We start from the raw sequence: 19,804 nt of genomic DNA on the forward strand, positions 1-19,804 counted from the left end.
GTTTATCGCCATTGGTGCTGCGGTTAGTAAATCAATATAATTCTGTTGACTCATTTTTGTTAGTTACATGCATTTCACATTTAAATGATTATATTTCTTGTGTATATTATTTTGTAGATTCGTTCGTTTATTACTTGCATGTGCCCAGTTATTATAGTTGACGGAGCACATTTGAAAGGTCGACACCTTGGAGTAAACTTATTAGCAGTAGCCATGGATGCTAACAATGGGATATTGCCAATAGCTTACGGGGTTGGCAAATCTGAAACCTCTGATTCATGGACATGGTTTATGGGGCATCTTAGGGATTGCATAGGTCCTATTAGCAATCTGACAATCATATCCGATAGGGCAAACTAAATTGACAACGCTGTTAGAAGGTGGTTCCCAGATGCTTTTCATGGACTTTGTGGTGTTCATTTGTATAGAAATCTAAAATCAAGGTCTGCTGGTATAAAAAATTACAAATGGACATACTGGAAGGCTGTAAAAGCTTATCGGGAAGTGGATTTTAATAAGCATATAAACTGTTTAAGACGTGTTTTACCTCAGTGTGCTCAAACACTAGAAGATGTCGGGTTTGAAAGATGGTCAAGAGTACATCAACTTGGAGCAAGATATGGTTTCATGACGTCTAATAGTGCAGAATCAATCAACGCTCTAAGTCGTCATTCCCGGAAATTACCCATTACTATGTTAATGGAGTTTTTTCGAGCCTCTATTCAACAGTGGTACTACAAGAAAAGAAACCATGCAGGTATAATTTCTTTAAATTCGTAACTTATCATATATTTTACTAAGTATTATTTATTTAAATTTACAGGAACATTGGAACATCGTGTTACACCATGGACAGAAAAAAAGATAACGAAACGTGTTGTGAAGTCAACGTCATGGAGAGTTGAACCATGTTCAAACACTTTGTTTGAAGTACTGGATAATAACTTAAATGGGCTTGTCGATCTAAATGCAAAGAGTGTAGTTGTATGAAATGGTAAATCTGGTTATCCGTGTGGCCATGTTATAAAAGTTTCTCTTCATCTAAACCAAGATGATTCAAGCGCATACGCTATGGATTGCTACACTACAGAAGTATATCGACAGACTTATGGCGAGATTGTCTACCCTATTCCACATCCTTCTGAGTGGGACATACCAGATGACTTACAAATAGTTTTGCCACCAGCCATGGATAGAAGACTACCTGGCCGACCAAAAAGTCACGATCGTATACCGTCTAAGGGTGAAGAGAAGAAGAGATCGACATGTAGTCGGTGCAAGGAAAGTGGTCATACAAGGTTGACATGTGGATCACCAGTGCCATCACAATCATCTTTTCCTCTACCAAAATATGGATCCTCATCAAAATCCAAAGCTCATATGGTGTCAAGAAAAAGGCAATCAAAATCGCAATCATCTTTAAAATCCCAATCACAACTGGCTTCACCTTTTGAGACTGTTAACTTAGGTGATTTTTAAATGCAAACGTTGTATTATGTAGATTTTATGTGTGAACTTTTAACATTTTCAGTTAGGCATATATTAGTAACTTGAGTTTGAAAATTGCTATGATCTGTTCAGTTGTTATCACTTATTAGGCAATCATTTGACTATCGCAACATGAAAATGACGTTCGCAATCATCTTAATGTCTATCGCAACGCGGAAATGACTATCGCAATCCGAAATGAAAATCGCAACGAGAGAATCGCAATGCGAAATGAAAATCGCAACGACAGAATCGTAATGCGAAATGAAAATCGCAACGAGGGAATCGCAAAGCGAAATGAAAATCGCAACGCGAATTTAGTTTCGTGTTGCGATTTTAGTTTCGCGTTGCGATTTTCATTTCGCATTGCGATTCTCTCGTTACGATTTTCATTTCGCGTTGCGATTCTCTCGTTGCGATTTTCATTTCGCATTGCGATAGTCATTTTTGCCTTCAACATAATGCAGATTGAAATCAACAAAATCAACCATTACATTTCAATCAATTAAACAAGTACAAATAAGAATTATGTTCACATCAATTAAACAAATCAACTTTTACAAATCATCTTTTACAAATCAATTAAACAATCAAAAAATAAGCAATAATTCTTATTTCCTCATCTACTATTGAATCAACTTTTGCAGCTATACATCATTTTCACGCAGCTCACTTTTGAGATTAACCTGCATAAACCAAACATTTGCTCAAACAACACTTTCTACACATCTAAAACCTACAAACAGCAAATTATTGAATTCTAGGTACTTAACCAAACGTTTTCAAACCACAAACCTATAAACTTACCAATTGTTTATGGACATTTTTATAACGCGGATGCAGGTAGGCAGCGTCTCGTATATATCGATCTAGCCATATAATACAGAAACCACAAGCCTACTGCAGCTCTATCTCTATCAGTGGGAGGTAGATACTTTATACTTCCTGTGATCAAACGCTCCAACGCCAAGCATACGAGAGGACCACAATCCCCTCTGGGTCCTTTCGTTTGTTGTGGTGCGGTCTCGTCTCTGCTAACTGTAATATTAAGCTTCTTTGGCTTCTTGTTTCCAGAACGAGTCCAATAATTTATTGCATCCAAGAATTTAGCCAAATGAGAGCTCCATCCCTTAATAATATCTCTTAAATCAGCCAATGATATGTAATTTATAATGCTGTCATATACTATTGCCTTAAGGGATGGGAGCTGAAGCTCGACGAGAAGCCAATGTTTACGTTCCAAAATAGGGATAAATACCTGCAATCATAAGTAATAATTCATTAATTTGCGCACTTATTTATGAATACCTTTAAACTCAATCTAAAATAAATACTAACCTTATCGTCCTCCCACCATGCAGGATAAAGTTTAGCTTGTCCATTGCCCAACGCAAATGATTCATCTCGTTGATTCTTCAAGTGAACGTCGTTAAAAGACGTCGGCATAATTGTATATCGTGTATTTCTTTATTTTCCTAAGTTTCCTAATTATTAGAAGACGTGACACCCACATCGATATGCTGTTTTACAAAAAGACATATATTAATAACTTACATATATTTAAAAAAAAATAATCAAATTAAAATATAAGAAAATATAAAAACTTACCCCTCCATCGAAATAGCCATTGTCTTCGACCCCTAATAATACGCCCCACCAAGACGATCAAGCAACAAATAGATATCATTGTTGAGCTTGCATATGTCAGTGAAACACCCCTGGCTCCTCTCATGTAGATAAAAAACTGCGGTCTTAGCCCAAAGGGTGTTATCCAGAATTGTGTCCGGTAGTTGTCTCCTCTCCAATTCAGATACCGGTATGGTACTGGCGGGTAACTCATACAAGAGCCAACTTGAATCCATCATGTCCGGCACATCAGAGGGTTTCTCAAGAATCCTACATATGACGCCATGTGAATCGGGCTCTTGAATGGTGGGAGGGACCTCTTCAACGATGACAGTGGCCTCTTGAACGGTGGAAGGGGACTCTCAAGGAATGATAGGGGCCTCTTCACGATAGGAGTGGACTCTTGAGGGATGACAGGCGAGTCGGGCTTCTTCTTGCGGTGTCTTCGCACTATTGGGGTGTACGGAGACTTAATAGCACGTGCACGCCGTCTGATGCGTGAACTCTGTCGTGCAAGAAAAACCCGACGTAAAGCATCCACCTTATCGGTCCGCTAAATAATTAAATACAAATATCAGTAAATAAACAGACATGATTTTTAAACAGTGAAAACAAAGACAAATATGTTTCAAACTTGCATTGAATTCACCCAAGTCATTATTCTATCATAGTTCACAAAATGCATCAGATAACAAAGGAAAATATGTTTCAAACTTGAAACACTGTCAACTTAGTATTTGTCTTTGTCTATTGGTTGAAGTAATGCAATTCATTCAAGTTTCAATTTGCAGAAGAAGAATAGTTTCAATTGGCAGCAAACGAACAAATTTACTTTCAACCAAAAGATAAAACAAAGACAAATACTAACTTCACAGTGTTAAAGAATACACAGTTTAGCAGAATTGGCAGCAACCGAACAAATTTACTTTCAACCAAAAGACAAAACAAAGACAAATACTAACTTCACAGTGTTAAAGAATACACAGTTTAGCAGAATTGGCAGCAACCGAATAAATTTACTTCAACCAAAAGACAAATACTAACTTCACAGTGTTAATAAACAGTTTAGCAGTATTGGCAGCAACCGAATAAATTTACTAAGCAATCTAAGTGAAATGGTTAATCTAAGTGAAATTACGAGTAAATTTATCATCAAGTTAAATATGGAAAATCTTAAACTTACCTCGTTGCGTAGAGTATGAACCTCATTCTGCAACGATACTACCATCTCACGTAGAGCGGCAACCTCACCACGTAAAGTAGACACCTCCACATGCCATGCACCATCATTATCGTGTAGAGTACCGATCTCCTCACACAAGGCATTGACCTCATCACGTAACTCCCTTGACTCATCCCGTGGAGGTGGAGGTGGAGAACAGGGAGATAGAAGTCGTGGCATCTTTGTCGGTCGCCTATCATGAGGTGATGGTGGAGAAGAGGCTCGATGATGTGACGGGATAGGTTATGGCTCTCGTTGTAGAGGTGTATATTCGGGTCGATCAGGTGATGGCTCTCGAAGTGGAGGAAGTGGAGGTTGCTCATCATTCGTGCCATCAAGAAAATGCTGACTAGCTTGCCACCAATCAGTGGCAAGCTCAGCCTCCGTGGGTGTCAGTCTCATTAATGGAGTGTTGGCCTCCTAAAAATATAAAAACTCAAACAAAGTTAAACGTCTACTATTAATAACTTGTTTATATATGATATTATTTGTGTTAACTTACATTATTTATTGTCGCATATGGTATTAAGTCTTCCAAATCCAACAGACGTTTCCTCTTCCAGGAAATAGCCCTAGGAATATCATTTGAGGTTTTTAATGCATATGTCTGCATGCTGGGGAAAGCCTCGAATATCCAAATCTACAAACAATATAATAACAAACATTAGTAATTGTTAAATAATTAATTATAATTTTGAAAACATTATATAGAAATTCTTACCTTAAAGGCCCAAACAAAGCCTGACAAAGTGTATTTCGACCCATCGCCCCGCAAACTTTTGCGGTCATCAAAGGCAGACGACAACTTAGTCCAGGTAGCTTTCCATATATATGAACCTCACGGAAATAGATTCCATGCATTTAGGTCCTCTACCAATAATATTAGCTCCTGAGGAATAGGTTGTCTGGCCTCTCTACCTAAAAAGCCAGCATACAAAAGTAGTAGAAGGCATACTCGGACAATATCGACGTCATTCATCCGAGTAAAACCATCTTTCTTATTAAACAATTTCTTCATGTCGTCGACGTGTAAGTTCGGCTTCTCTATTGACTCATCGGGAAAAATCCTGGATAACCATGATTGGCGGGTGATATGACGAGTATACCGGCCTACATCATCGTGTCTGAATCGTAGACCAGTGATTAAGCAGAACTCCTTCCGCCCAAAACAAGTATACACCGGTGGAAAATGAAACCATATCTCTTCCTCACCACGTTGTATATTGTCGGGTAGATTGCTAGTCATGGTCTGAAGCCACAAATGGGTCAAATTAGCATCTCCACCTGGATGCTGTACTCTCAGCCATGGCCTGAAGCAGGTTTCCTCAAACAATTTTCTTTGTGCAGGTGAAAGCTTCGAAGCAATTGTAGTGGCTATGCTAACTTTAATCCTTAATGTCAATGAAGCCGAAAAAAATTTCTACAAAAACAATAAACATACCAAGTTAGATATACCAAAAACTACACTGTGAAGATATACCAAAAACAATAAACATAAATAGTAGTTTATTCTTGAAACTAAAATTTGCAACACTGTTTTGTCTTTTGGTTGAAATGAAAATCGCAACGAGAGAATGAAAATCGCAACGCGGAAATGACTATCGCAACGAGAGAATCGCAACGCGAAATGAAAATTGCAACGAGAGAATCGCAACGCGAAATGAAAATCGCAACGAGAGAATCGCAACGCGAAATGAAAATCGCAATGCGATTTTGGTTTCGCGTTGCGATTATCTCGTTGCGATTTTCATTTCGCGTTGCGATTCTCTCGTTGCGATAGTCATTTCCGCGTTGCGATTTTCATTCTCGAAACTATTCTTCTTCTGCATTACTTCAACCAAAAGACAGAACAAAGACAAATACTAACTTCACAGGGTTAAATACTAAACAGTTTAGCAGTATTGGCAGCAATCGAATGAATTTAATAAGAAATCTAAGTGAAATGGTTAATCTATTATTGAAATTACCAATAAACTTATCATCAATTTCAATATGAAAAACCTAAAATAATGCAAAATTTTCAAAATAAAAATAATTAAAAAACTAACCCTCGGAGGTTGATTTTCCATTTCTGAATGATTGTGAGGGATTTCTGACCGTGAATGGTTGTGAGGGATTTCGCCGGCGATGGGGACGGAAATCTTCGGAGATGGGGACGAATTTCGCCGTAGAGAGTGAGAGATGGAGATGGGAATGAGTGTTTTGATTTTAGGTTTGAGGTTATGAGTTGCGATTACTGTGGACGGTTCAGTTTCCGATATATTAAGAAAAAATTCGTGTTTGGAATTTGAAAAAAAAAATACGCGTTAATACGAATGACGCTATGTAAATCGCATTGCGATAGTCAGATTCGCATTGCGATTTACGTATTCGCGTTGCGATTTTCCTAATTCGCATTGCGATTTACTTAATCGCATTGCGATTTACGTATTCGCATTGCGAATTATGAAAATCACAACGCGAATACGTAAATCGCAATGCGAATTAGGAAAATTGCATTGCGATAGTCAGTATCGCATTGCGATTTTCCAAATTCGCATTGCGATTTACTTATTCGCATTGCGATTTACTTATTCGCATTGCGAATTGGGAAAATCGCAACGCGAAATTGGAAAATCGTATTACGATAGTAATAATCGCGTTGCGAATCTAGAAACTGATTTGCGATAATGGAGATCGCGTTGCGAATTAGCGATCACATTACGATTTTGTTGGTCATTTTGGCAAATCCGGAAAAAGTTGGTTAAAATCGTATATTATATGGGATTTTTGGTCACTGAGGTTATTTTCTCTTTAAAAAAAATCAGAAGAACCCTAAATATTTTCGGCTCATCTCTAGCCTCGGCAGTTTCCTCAACCACCGTTTAGCAACATCACAACCACCGTTAGAACCCCCCATCTTCACGACATCAACAACCAAACATCTCAAACCCCCATCGAGCGATCTCTTCCCCGAAGATCTTCTGACAACCATTACACAGCTGCTCTCTTTTCCATTCAACTATCACTGCCCGTCGACCTACAAAGCCAAAATCATAACACCAAAACAACTAACTGAAAACACAAGCATTCAAATCTCCAAAGTCCATTCGACATAAAGAGAAAAAAAAATTCTTACCTTAGTTCTTGTCGGCACAACTCCGACGGTTGGATCATTAATCCATATTGTGGGTAAGAAGATGGTAGCGAGGGAAACCACATAGCTCGACCTCGTAGCGATCCAACGGTCCGATGACGTAGATCGGAGGGTGAAGCCTAGAGGTTCCACGGTTGTTTCAAGGAGTTGAAGACCATTTCTCGCAAAACCAAGGCCAAATTCGATCTCCCAGCGTGGAGGCGAACCTTCGCTTGAAGTTTGGTGACGAACGACGATCTTCCTCTTCCCGGCAAAACGCTATAGCTCTCTCTCATTCTCTGTTTTTTTTTGTGAAACTTGAAAAAGAATATTGAGCTCTTTTTGGTGTTTTATATATGAATGTGTTTCTTACTGCATTTGGGTAAATTAAGTCAGTAACCATTATAGTTTTGACTGATGCTTGCTCTGGTTCCTTGTCTTGAACCATTTCGTTTTGGTCCCTCGTTTTGTTTATTTCGTTAATTTCTGTTTCGTACAATTCGCATTCAAGCTTATTTACGTTTCCACGCCTTTCTTTTCCATGTTTACATATTACTTTATCTTTTGAATTCTAGTTCATTTGCGTGCAAATCTTATGCCATAATTGTAGATCATGATTTTTTTTCTCTCAGACGTGATTGGTGAATACATTTTATTTTCATTAAACATATGTATATATTGCATATATATTAAATATTATTTTAGATATATAATACATTTTGTGCTATATATATATAATTATAGTATATTTTATTTATTTTTAAATTATTTTTCTAAGTATGATGTATGTTTATTATTTTCCATATTAATATAATATAACTTAGTTATTTGTATTATTTCCTACATTTTAAAATCATTTTGCTCATAAGCATGTACCTATATATATTATTAGGCTTGATTCGTTTTTGTCATATCGTTTTGTGTCGGGAATCTATGGAAAAGTCTCCCAAATATAAGGGAAGGGCGTTTCCAATGATTGTTCATACAGAAGCATATCCTCTATTCCGAATGTTTTATATATACAATATTACACCATTTTTTATATTAAATAAAAATCTAGTTAATCTCGTATTCTGTATGGGGAATCTATGGAAAAGTATCCCAAATACAAGAGAAGTGTGTTTCCAATGGTTGTTTATATAAAAAGATCATAATCTAAATACTAAATTAAATTTACAATTCTCAAACATAAAAAAAGATGTATAATTAATTGGGTACAAATTTTGAGTGTTGTGCGGCTGCTCACCATTTCTCACGCGTAATCGACTCTGAACCTCGTTTTGAAATGAATTTTTGGTTCAATTCCATTCCGACCGTAAAAAGATTAAAGACCGTTCGGACATACGTTTATGATCCAAAGAAGCTTTTTGTTATTACCACATTGGATGTTGTGAGAGCCAACACTTTTGTCTCTTAGAAGAAAAACCTTAAGCTCATCAATGTCGATGTTCCTGTTATAGACGGGCATACTGGTTTCACCATTTTACCCATGCTGTCAAAGACGAAACCCTGGGTTAGCTTTACAGATGAAGAAGTTGAGGAATTAACTGTCAGGATTCAGAATGCCGGGACAAAGGTTGTAGAGGAAAAGGCAGGTGCAGGATCAGCCATGCTGTTCATGGCATATGCTGCTGCAAGATTTTTCGAATCATCCCTTCGTGCTCTAGGTGGAGATGGGGATGTCTACGAGTGCTCGTATATACAATCAGATCCAACTATTCTTCTATTTTTGCGTCCCGAGTCAAGCTGGGAAGCAAAGGGATTGAAACAATGATTCAATCTGACCTTAAGGGGTTGTCTGAGAACGAAGAGAAGACCTAGGTCGAACACCTGACTTTGGTGGGTGAGTCTCTCAACGGAGATTTTTTGCATACACAAGGACTTGAACCTGAAACATTTCTTAAGCGATGTTATGTTGCTTATTACTTGAACCAACCCCGTTGGTAATAATATTTTTCTTTGATATATATGAAATTGTTATTTCTTAATTGCAACATTCACATTTTGAAATGAACAACTTTTATTATATATATAATAAAGCTAAAATGCTTATATTTTAGAAATAAATACAATTTTCATGTCAATATTTATTCATTAATCATCTAATATTTGGTAATAATAGATCTTTTTGGCCATTTATCGGCGATGATGTACTTAATTATTGTTTAGATCTCTTTAATGGTCGAGAATCAATGGCTGATGTAAACTGTACTGTGTGGTGCTAATCCTTAAAGTTGTTGAACCAGAAACAATGTCTCAATTTCGATCAATTGCACTATGCATTGTTATTTATAAAATTATTTCTGAAGTCTAAATAAATCGTCTTCGACCATTATACCTGATTGCATTGATGATAATCAAGGTGCCTTTGTCCCTGGTAGACTAATCGCTGACAATGTCCTCATTGCACATGAAATTAACCACTATTTGAAGAATGGCCAAGCAGTTTCATCTCGGGGTGCGGCTAAAAGGATTGATATGGAAAAGGCGTACGGTCGTGTTGAGTGGTCATTTCTCCTAGCCATGTTACTCTATCTTGGTTTTACTGAACAATAGTTTCTTTGGTGATGGAGTGTGTCACATCTGGTACATACCAAATCCGTATTAATCGTAGCTTATCTAACAGTTTTCGATCGTCTCGTGGTTTTTGCCAAAGTGACCCTTTATCCCCGATTTTTATTTGTTTTATGTGCTTAAGGGTTATCTTCACTCTTACATCGGGAGCAACGTGACAACCGAATACATGGTTTAAGAGTGAGTCGATCGGGTCCACGAGTTACTTATCTCTTTTATGCTGATGATTGTTTACTATTTTTACGCAACTCTGAGGCTAAATTTACCCGAGTTCGTGATGCTCTAACTTTATATGAGAGCTATTCTGGACAAAAGTTAATTTGGCAAAGTCAAGTATTTGTTTTTCTCCATCTACGCCGCTGTGGTTACAAGCCAATCTTAGCTCTATTGAGGGGTTTCTTCTATTCTGGATCTGGGTATGTATCTTGGGATGCCTCTTCTTATTGGTCGGAACAAAACTCAAGCATTTGGATTTCGCGTGATAAAGTGTCTTCAAGAATTCGGGGCTAGACAAAGAATTTGATCTCTGACGGAGGTCGTGCAGTTTATATTAATGCTGTGGGACAGGCACTACCAATATATGTAATGGGTTGCTATTTGATTTCGGATGGTGTTTTATCAGACATCACTGCATCTCTCGTGCGTAATGGTGGACGCGCGAATCTTCTTCTCAGGGATGGCCTCTTGTTGTTGGCAGACATTATGTCGTCCGAAAAGAATTGGGGGCCTTGGCTTCCATGATCTTCAAATTTCAATATGGCGATGCTTAGCAAGCAATTGTAGAGGATCATTCAATAGCCTCAGAGTCTCGTGGCGTGTATATTTAAGGCGAAATATTTCCCATCAAGTCATATACCACAGGCCTCTATTAGTGATCACCCCTCATTTGCGTGGAGGAGCTAATTTAATGCCATTCATGATCTCCTTCATGGATTCCATTGGCATGTTGGGATTAATAGCGCGGTTCCCATGTGCGGTGTGATTTGGGGTGGTGTCTATCCTGTTCAGCTTGAGACCAGTTACACCGATAGTACAACACACCCGATATTATATGTTGAAAGTCAATGGTAGGCACCGAATGCCACCAAAGTTTGGGCTGCAAAAATTGTTTTCAACATTCGGTGCAGCTTATGTTGATTTTTTAAATGGGTTAATTACATTTTAGTCATTGCACTTTAGGGTATTTTTAAAGATTAGTCCCTAAGCTTCAACTATAAATACCCTTACCCATTTAGCTTAAAAATCATCCCAAAATCATTTTCTTTCTCCCAATACTAGAGAGTTTTCTTGTGAGTAGTGAGTGTTTTGTAAGCACCTGTAAATTTCTCTTTTAGTAAAAGATCTTTAGCAGTACGGAGACGTAAGCAAAATTGGCTGAACTCCGTTATCAATTTTGGGTATTATTTTTCCGCTTTTATTTTGCATTCTCACTAATATGGTTATAGGGAAATTATTCGTACTCTGTTTATTTCCCAACAATTGGTAATCAGAGCTTTTGGTTGTGAATTTTGTCAATTTTTGCGAGGTTACTATTCATTACTACTCATATGAATAGTTAATTTCGTGAATAGTAAATTTTGTCGGCGATACGAATTTGTCGACGGAGGTGTTCTAATATACGGTGGTTCGGAAGAATTGTCAGAAACGATCCAAACGAAGCCAGATTCGAGTGGGAGCGATGGCTGCATACGAAGGGAAGGTAAAAATTGAGAAGTTCGATGGTGCAGACTTTGACTTTTGGAAGATGCAGATTGAAGATTTTCTGTACCAGAAAAATCTATATCAATCTCTCTCAAGAGAGCAACCAGAGGACATGAAGAATGAAGACTGGGCTCTTCTCGACAGGCAAGCCCTCGGAGTTATCCGACTGACGTTATCCCGCAATGTTGCTTTCAACATAGCAAAGGAAAAGACCACAACGGGTCTTATGGCGACTCTCTCCAGTATGTATGAGAAGCCATCGACCTCAAACAAAGTTCATTTGATGAGGCGATTATTCAATTTGCGGATGACAGAAGGGGCATCAGTGACTCAACACCTAAATGAACTCAACACAATCACAACCCAGTTGAGTTCAATAGAAATTGTATTCGATGATGAAGTTTGAGCTTTAATTCTCTTATCATCTCTACTAGACAGTTGGAATGCTACTGTTACAGCAATCAGCAGCTCATCGGGAAACAACAAATTAAAATTCGACGATGTACGGGATCTGGTATTGAGTGAAGAAATTCGACGGAGAGAATCGGGTGAAGCATCAACCTCCTCAGCCTTGCACACGGAGTCCAGAGGGAGAACTTCATAAAGAAATTCAAATCGTGGCAGATCAAAATCCAGACAGGGAAAATCCAGAATGGGAAAGAAAGATTTACATGTTATAATCTTGACAAGAAGGGTCACTTTAAAAGAGATTGTCGAGCACTGAAGAAAGATATCGGCACACAGGATTCTGTCAACATGACAGAGGAGACAGGTGATTCCATGATTCTAAGCGTCAACAGTCCAATTGAATCATGGATCTTGGATTCAGGGGTATCTTTCCACTCCACCCCATACCGAGAAATCATGGAGAACTATGTCAGTGGTAATTTTGGGAAGGTTCATCTAGCTGATGATGAAACCTTGAAGATCGTCGGAAAAGGAGACATCCGATTAAAGCTGCCAAACTAGACCACCTGGAAGCTGACAGGAGTGAGACATATTCCTGGTCTCAAAAGAAATTTGATTTCTGTTGGACAGCTTGATGGAGAAGGATATAGCACAACCTTTTCAGGCTGTGAATGGAAGATTACCAAAAGAGAACTCGTCATTGCTCGTGGTAAGAAGACTGGTACTCTCTATGTAACCTCAAATTTAGAGAATATCATTGCAGCCGCAAATGCTGATGGAAAATCAAACCTATGGCACCAAAGGCTTGGCCATATGAGCGAGAAAGGGATGAAGACACTTTTTTCAAAAGGGAAGCTGCCGGATCTAAAGAATATAGATGTCAGACTATGCAAGGATTGCATCTTTGGCAAACAAAAGAAAGTCAGCTTTGCAAAGATTGGTAAGACACCCAAGGCTAAAAAGTTAGAGTTGGTTCATACTGATGTATGGAAACCATCTCCAGTTACATCTCTTACAGGCTCATTATATTATGTCACCTTCATCGATGATTCTACAAGGAAGGTGTGGGTTTATTTTCTAAAGAAGAAATCAGAAGTCTTTGATACCTTCAGAAAATGGAAGGCCATGGTGGAAAATGAGACTGGTCTGAAAGTCAAGCGGTTGAGGTCTGACAATGGAGGAGAGTACAGAAATCGTAGATTCAGAGATTTTTGCGCAAATAATGGGATCAAGATAGAGACAACAGTTCCCATGACACCGCAACAGAATAGCGTAGCAGAGTGCATGAACAGAGCTCTGAATGAACGTGCCAGAAGTATGAGGATACATGTCGGATTGCCCAAATTTCTATGGGCTGAAGCTATCAACACTGCAGCTTACCTGATCAACTGTGGGCCCTCAGTTCCCTTGGATGGTGGAATACCAGAGGAAGCTTAGAGCAAGAAAGAAATAAACCTTTCACACTTAAGAGTGTTTGGTTGTATTTCTTTTATTTCTTATGTACACACAAACTCTTCTAAAAGAAGTAAACTTGATGCCATGTCCAACAAATGCGTCTTTGTTGGTTATGGTGGTGATGAGTTCGGTTACCGGTTTTTGGACTATGAAAATCGAAAGATCATCAGAAGCAGAGATGTCATTTTCAATGAGAATGTGATGTACAAAGACAGATCAACCATATAATCAAGTAGCTCAAACACCGAAGCTGAAACAAAGGAATTTGCTGAGTTCGAGGAGATTTCTAGAAATGATGTTCAGATCAGTCCAGAAGCACTTCAAGAAGAACCAGACACACCGGAACTAAGACGCTCCTCCAGAATTCCTAAACCTACCCAACGGTTTTCTCTTTCATTGCACTACTTATTGTTGACTGGCAATGGTGAACCAGAGTGCTATGATAAAGCAATGCAAGTAGAGGATTCAGTCAAGTGGGAGTCTTCCATGAAAGATGAGATGGACTCGCTTATGTCAAATCAGACATGAAAATTAGCTGAATTACCACCGGGCAAGAAAGCGCTCCACAACAAGTGGATTTACAGGATCAAAGAAGAGCATGATGGGAGAAAACGCTACAAAGCAAGATTGGTTGTCAAAGGTTTTCAGCAAAAAGAAGGTATTGACTACAATGAAATTTTCTCTCTAGTCGTAAAACTATTTACAATCAGACTGGTGTTGAAAATTGTAGCTGTAGAGAATTTACATCTTGAGCAGTTAGATGTGAAGACAACTTTCCTTCATGGTGATTTGGAGGAAGAAATTCATATGAGGCAGGCAAGAAAAACCTGGTATGTAGGTTGAAGAAGATCTTGTATGGTTTAAAACAAGCTCCTAGACAGTGGTACAAGAAGTTCGATAGTTTCATGGGTAGCAGTGGTTTTACCAGATGCCAAGAAGATCATTGTTGCTACATCAAGAAGTTCGATAACAACTTCATTATTTTATTGTTGTATATTGATGACATGCTCGTTGCAGGCTCATACATGCAAGAGATTATAAACTTGAAGCAAAAATTGTCGAAACAATTTGCTATGAAGGATCTGGGAGCTGCAAAGCAGATTCTTGGAATGAGGATCAAGAGAGATACAAAGTCAGAGACTTTGATGTTACACAGGCTGAGTACATCAACAAAGTACTCTCCAGGTTCAACATGCAAGATGCTAAACCAGTAAGTACACCTTTAGGTGTTCATTTTAGACTCTCCAAGAGTCACCAAAGAAGGAGGAAGAATGTGCACACATGGTGAAGGTGCCGTATGCCTTAGCAATTGGAAGTGTGATGTATGTCATGGTTTGTACTAGACCAGATATTGCTTATGCAGTGGGAGCTGTTAGCAGGTACATGAATAATCCAGGCAAGGTACACTGGGAAGCTGTCAAATGGATCCTCAGATATCTACGGGGTACTACAAACAAAGCACTTTGTTTCAAAGGTGGAGATACGATACTGACAGGCTATGTAGATGCTGACTTAGCCGGAAATGTCGACATTAGAAGAAGTACTACATGGTATGTCTATACTCTAGGAGGAACTACAGTGAGTTGGGTTTCTCAACTACAGAAGATAGTTGCTCTCTCCACAAATGAAGCAGAATATGTCGCTGTTACGGAAGCCAGCAAGGAGATGGTCTGGCTCCAAAGTTTCTTGGAAGAGTTAGGCAAGAAACAAGAAAACAATGTCTTTTATTGAGACAGTCAAAGTGCTATCCATCTAGCGAAGAATTCGTCTTTTCATTCTTGGACGAAGCACATAAAATTGAGATATCATTTTATCCGGTCTCTTCTGGAAGATGGGATTTTGAAACTTGAAAAAATCAGTGGATCTCAAAATCCGGCAGACATGTTAACAAAGACGGTGACCACAGACAAACTAAAGTTGTGTTCAGCTTCAGTTGGCATGCTAGAGTAACAAGACCAGAAATACTGCTGTATTGATCGAGGTGTGAAGACAGATTAAAATCAGTCTTCAAGTGGGAGATTGTTGAAAGTCAATGGTAGGCACCAAATGGCACCAAAGTTTGGGCTGCAAAAATTGTTTTCAACATTCGGTGCAACTTATGTTGATTTTTAAATGGGTTAATTACACTTTAGGGTACTTTCAAAGATTAGTCCCTAAACTTCAACTATAAATACCCTTACCCATTTAGCTTAAAAATCATCCCAAAATCATTTTCTTTCTCCCAATACTAGAGAGTTTTCTTGTGAGTAGTGAGTGTTTTGTAAGCATCTGTAAATTTCTCTCTTAGTAAAAGATCTGCAGCAGTCCGGAGACCTAAGAAAAATTGGCTGAACTCCGTTATCAATTTCGAGTATTATTTTTCCGCTTTTATTTTGCATTCTCACTAATCTGATTATAGGGAAATTACTCGTACTTTGTTTATTTCCCAACATTATATGGAGATTTTATGATTCCAGGTGTACCGTATTGGAATGTTCCACTCGTTCAACAAGTTTTTACAACTACTGATGTTGATGCGATTATTCAGTATGCTATCTCCCTCATTCATTCGGATGCAATTATTTGAAGTGGCCATTCATCAGGTACATACTCTGTCCACTCTGGTTATAGATGCCTTGTTCGACATCAGATACCAACAATTCACACATCCATGCTTTGGCTATTTCTCTCGCCATTACATACGCTTCCTCAGGTTCGTATGTTTGGCTGGCGCGCTGCTCATGAGGCTTTATCAGTTGGATGCCGACTTGCCTACGTCGGTGCTTCTAAAGTTAGATGTTGCTTATGCGGTTCTCCGGAGGAAACGGTTTCCCAAGCTTTGCAAGAGTGCTCGATGGTCTCTCCAATGCAGCAAGAGGCTGGATTCAGTCGTCTTCTAGATACAAGCTTCTCATCATTTGGCGCATGGTTAGAGAACATGATGCTCAATTTGACTGTTCATCGATTTGTTACACTTTTGGTTTTGCTTTGGAAGATATGGCACCGTCGGAATTTATATATTCATGAAGGTCACTTATTACCAGGTTGGCAGTTCATCGCTTCAACCAATGCTCTTCAATCAGCCTTCTCATATGCTATGGCTACATCATCCTCATCGTCAACTGCGTTGCATTCAGGTATTTCTATTCAACAATGGCAGAAACTTCGTGTGCGTACCTTCAAGATTAACGTTAATGGGGCATTCCCTTGTTCTCCAGCATCCACGATTATTGGAGTTCTTGTTTGGGACAGTGCTGGTTTAGTCATGGCGGGTCAAGCTTTACCAGTGGTGGCCACGCATTCGGCCGGAGTCATTGAAGCGATGGCAATCATTCAAGGAAGTCGGCTAGCAGTGGAATTGGAGCTTTCATCGGCAGTGGTCGAAAGGGATTCAATGAATGCAGTGCAACAACTACAAAATCCTGTCAATGACCGATCTGCTATTTGGTTCTACCTTCTTGAAGCAAGACAGATGTTGGATGCTCATCCCCACATCTCAATTCGGTTTATAAGGGCGAGGCCAATGGGGCACATGCTCAAGCAAACTATGCCACTTCATCAACCACGGCAATCTATTCTACTTCTGCAACACCAAGCTAGATGAATGATATTGTATGTGTTGATTCAATGTTTGATTAATGAATACGTTAACTTTAAAAAAAGAAAAGAAAGAAATCTCATTAACTAGATCGAATGATCTTCGATAGATAAAATAATATTTCTTAATTATTATATAAAAGTAAATTACATAATTACCCTATGTTTTTATTTTAGTTTAATTATTTTGACAGTTTCTTATTTTCACGAATTGTATTGGTGTAACAAGCTTGGTCAAATTTTTATTATTGTAAAGATATAGACGTATAGATACATTCAAAAGGATTCAAACATAAAACCTATTTAGCTCGATTAAGTGGTTTGAAACAAGATAAGAGCAAAATATATTCAGGCTTTCAACACCTAAATTCTCCAACAAATACCAAGCTTGGGAACATCCCTATTTTCAAGGAGATGATAACTTCAAATAACAAGTTTGCAAAGAGAAAAAAACTAAAAAACTGCTTAAAAATGAAACACACACACATATATAAACGTTAAATACGACCGATGACAACATCAATATCCATAATGAAAACATCAACCTAAGGTCAGATATATAAGCAAAAGAAAGCAGTTTTGATCCAACAAAAGAATTTAATCCAGATTCAATTTCATTTCAACAACTATAGCCTTAGTTTCTAGGCTTGCCACCTTTCCCACGGCTTCGTCCACCGCCTCTTCCACCACGTCCTTTCCAACCGCCACCGTGCGATGCCCTGTCTGCGTTGCGTTTTATCTTCAGATCATCGGGTAAGGGAAGTACATGATCAATACATTTCCGGAAGCTAAAATCATCAAGTGTTTCATCCTCCCTAATCAAAAAGAAACATTTACTATTCCACACTGGATGATTTCGGATTTGGAAAGCTTTGATCCCTCCACCAATCTTTTTCTCAGGCTCTAGATGGCCCTTTTTAAGCAAGTCCAACAATACCATATGCTCATACTGCATCAAAAAGTCAAAGATTAACGTAATATGAAACAACAATTTTCAAATATTTCAGTGCCTAAGAATCAAATTTGACAATACTAGATTGAGGGAATGAATTGTATGTGCATTTCCTGTCATTCATATAAACAAGTTTTTCCACAATCTAAGAAGAGCTAATAACAACACCTAATCAGATTCTGTTAGGCATCATAACATTTTTTAAGATCACCACGAACGGCATCCACAACATAAAAACATAGTTATTTTTAGGAAACAAATCACGTCATAACTTCTGTAACATCCGCAACCACTACCACAATTTAGTACTATGGACATTCCAAATGAGTATTCGCCCTCCATATTTTTTCTACACTTGGAGGGTCATATAAGTGTCATATGATACACTCATATTTCAAAAACCTGTGTTAGTCAGAGTTCTTCAAGCTAACACACACACCAACATGCCAGTAATGTTATACTTGGTTTCTAATGAACAATTAAAATAAAGCCTTTACAAGGGATTTAATTGTGATTGTTATCGCGATAGCAGCAATAACCGATGCTATTATGGTCATTGTACGTATTACGGTAGTGAAATAAGGGTTTCAGACTATACGTTTACTGCTATATAACGGTGGCTATTCCGATTGCTGACTGCTATTTAAATCCTGCCCTTAACAACTCAAGCTCCATGTAAATACAGAGTTTACACTTCCATGCTATCAACTACTTTCTTCATTCGTTAAGAAATTCAAAAATAATTTAAAAATAAATAAATTTTCTTCCACATAAAGAAAAGTCATAGCTAAAACCATTTTTATCAGTACCTTGTTAAAGTTCAGTTGAATACCCCAATGATGAAGCAAATAGACAAAGTAATCAAACATCTCCGCCGTCGACCCGAACTCCTTCGGACCGAGCCGTACAGGACCCGACTCGGGTAAGTCCGACTTATTCTCAAGCCTTTCCTCTTCCACTGACTTCTCCAGCTTCTGCTTTTTGGATGCATCATCGGTTTCTTCGCCGTCTTCTCTCTCGCGCTTCGATTTGGAGTCGCCGTTGGCGTCGTCCTTGGCATTGGGGTTTTGGGCGGATGAATCAATGGTTTCGAGGTCCATGTCTTCAGTTGGTGGGTTGGGCTCCGGTAATGGCTCTTTCTCTGCCATGGAAGAATGCTAAAATCTTAAACCCTAAAAGGTTTGGCGGCAGTGAAGCAGTTTTCTGGGAGATTTCTTTGGTAGAAAAAGAAGCTTTATAGCTTCATTTCCCCCCAAATCCCCTGTACGTGTTACCGAAAATAAATGCCCACTAAGCTGTGATTTATTGGTTTAAATTGCGTGTTTAGTATATAAATTATTAATTTTAATCTATTTTAGTATTTAAACTTTTATTTTTTTAAAATCATACTTAAAATTTATTTTTTATTTCATTTTATTACCACTGTTCAAAATCTAACGTTAAAGTTTTGATTTTTTTTGAAAGTTTAGGTACTAAAATGGACAAAAACTGATAGTTTAGGTACTAGAGTTAATTTTTTAACAACGAGTACTAAAATAAAATAAAATAAAAACAAAACGTAGGTATTGTAATATCCCAAATTTTGGTTAGTGAACAAAACATAAATTTTGAAGTTTAGTGGCCAAATTATAAAGTTTAGAAAAGTTTAGGAACCAAAATGGTAATTTTCCCAAAAAGAAATTTTATT

The 19,804-nt window shown here is 38.1% G+C and overlaps 1 protein-coding gene and 1 pseudogene across 1 annotated transcript; one reads left to right on the forward strand and one right to left on the reverse strand.

The window, feature by feature from the left end:
- The first annotated feature begins 8,736 nt into the window (after positions 1-8,736).
- On the forward strand, positions 8,737-9,272 carry LOC120139422 (annotated as a pseudogene).
- A 998-nt stretch (positions 9,273-10,270) lies between these two features.
- Positions 10,271-19,354, reverse strand: LOC120139381 (protein EMBRYO DEFECTIVE 514-like). The gene is made up of 4 exons (XM_039154621.1): positions 18,927-19,354; positions 17,705-18,114; positions 17,543-17,552; positions 10,271-10,281 (listed from the first exon to the last, which is right to left on the reverse strand). The coding sequence occupies exons 1-2, from the start codon at positions 19,263-19,265 to the stop codon at positions 17,800-17,802; spliced, it is 654 nt and encodes a 217-aa protein (XP_039010552.1). The 5' UTR covers positions 19,266-19,354; the 3' UTR covers positions 10,271-10,281; positions 17,543-17,552; positions 17,705-17,799.
- Positions 19,355-19,804: the final 450 nt, after the last annotated feature.

The sequence above is a fragment of the Hibiscus syriacus genome, unplaced genomic scaffold (genome assembly GCF_006381635.1).
Source record: "Hibiscus syriacus cultivar Baekdansim isolate YM2019G1 unplaced genomic scaffold, ASM638163v2 tig00110745_pilon, whole genome shotgun sequence".
NCBI lineage: Eukaryota > Viridiplantae > Streptophyta > Magnoliopsida > Malvales > Malvaceae > Hibiscus > Hibiscus syriacus.

Coding starts and splice junctions, on each gene's coding strand:
- LOC120139381 (XM_039154621.1), bottom strand. CDS start 19,265: ATGGCAGAGAAAGAGCCATTACCGGAGCCCAACCCACCAACTGAAGAC. Junction 18,115..18,926: donor TTCAACTGAACTTTAACAAG/GTACTGATAAAA, acceptor TTTTTGATGCAG/TATGAGCATATGGTATTGTT.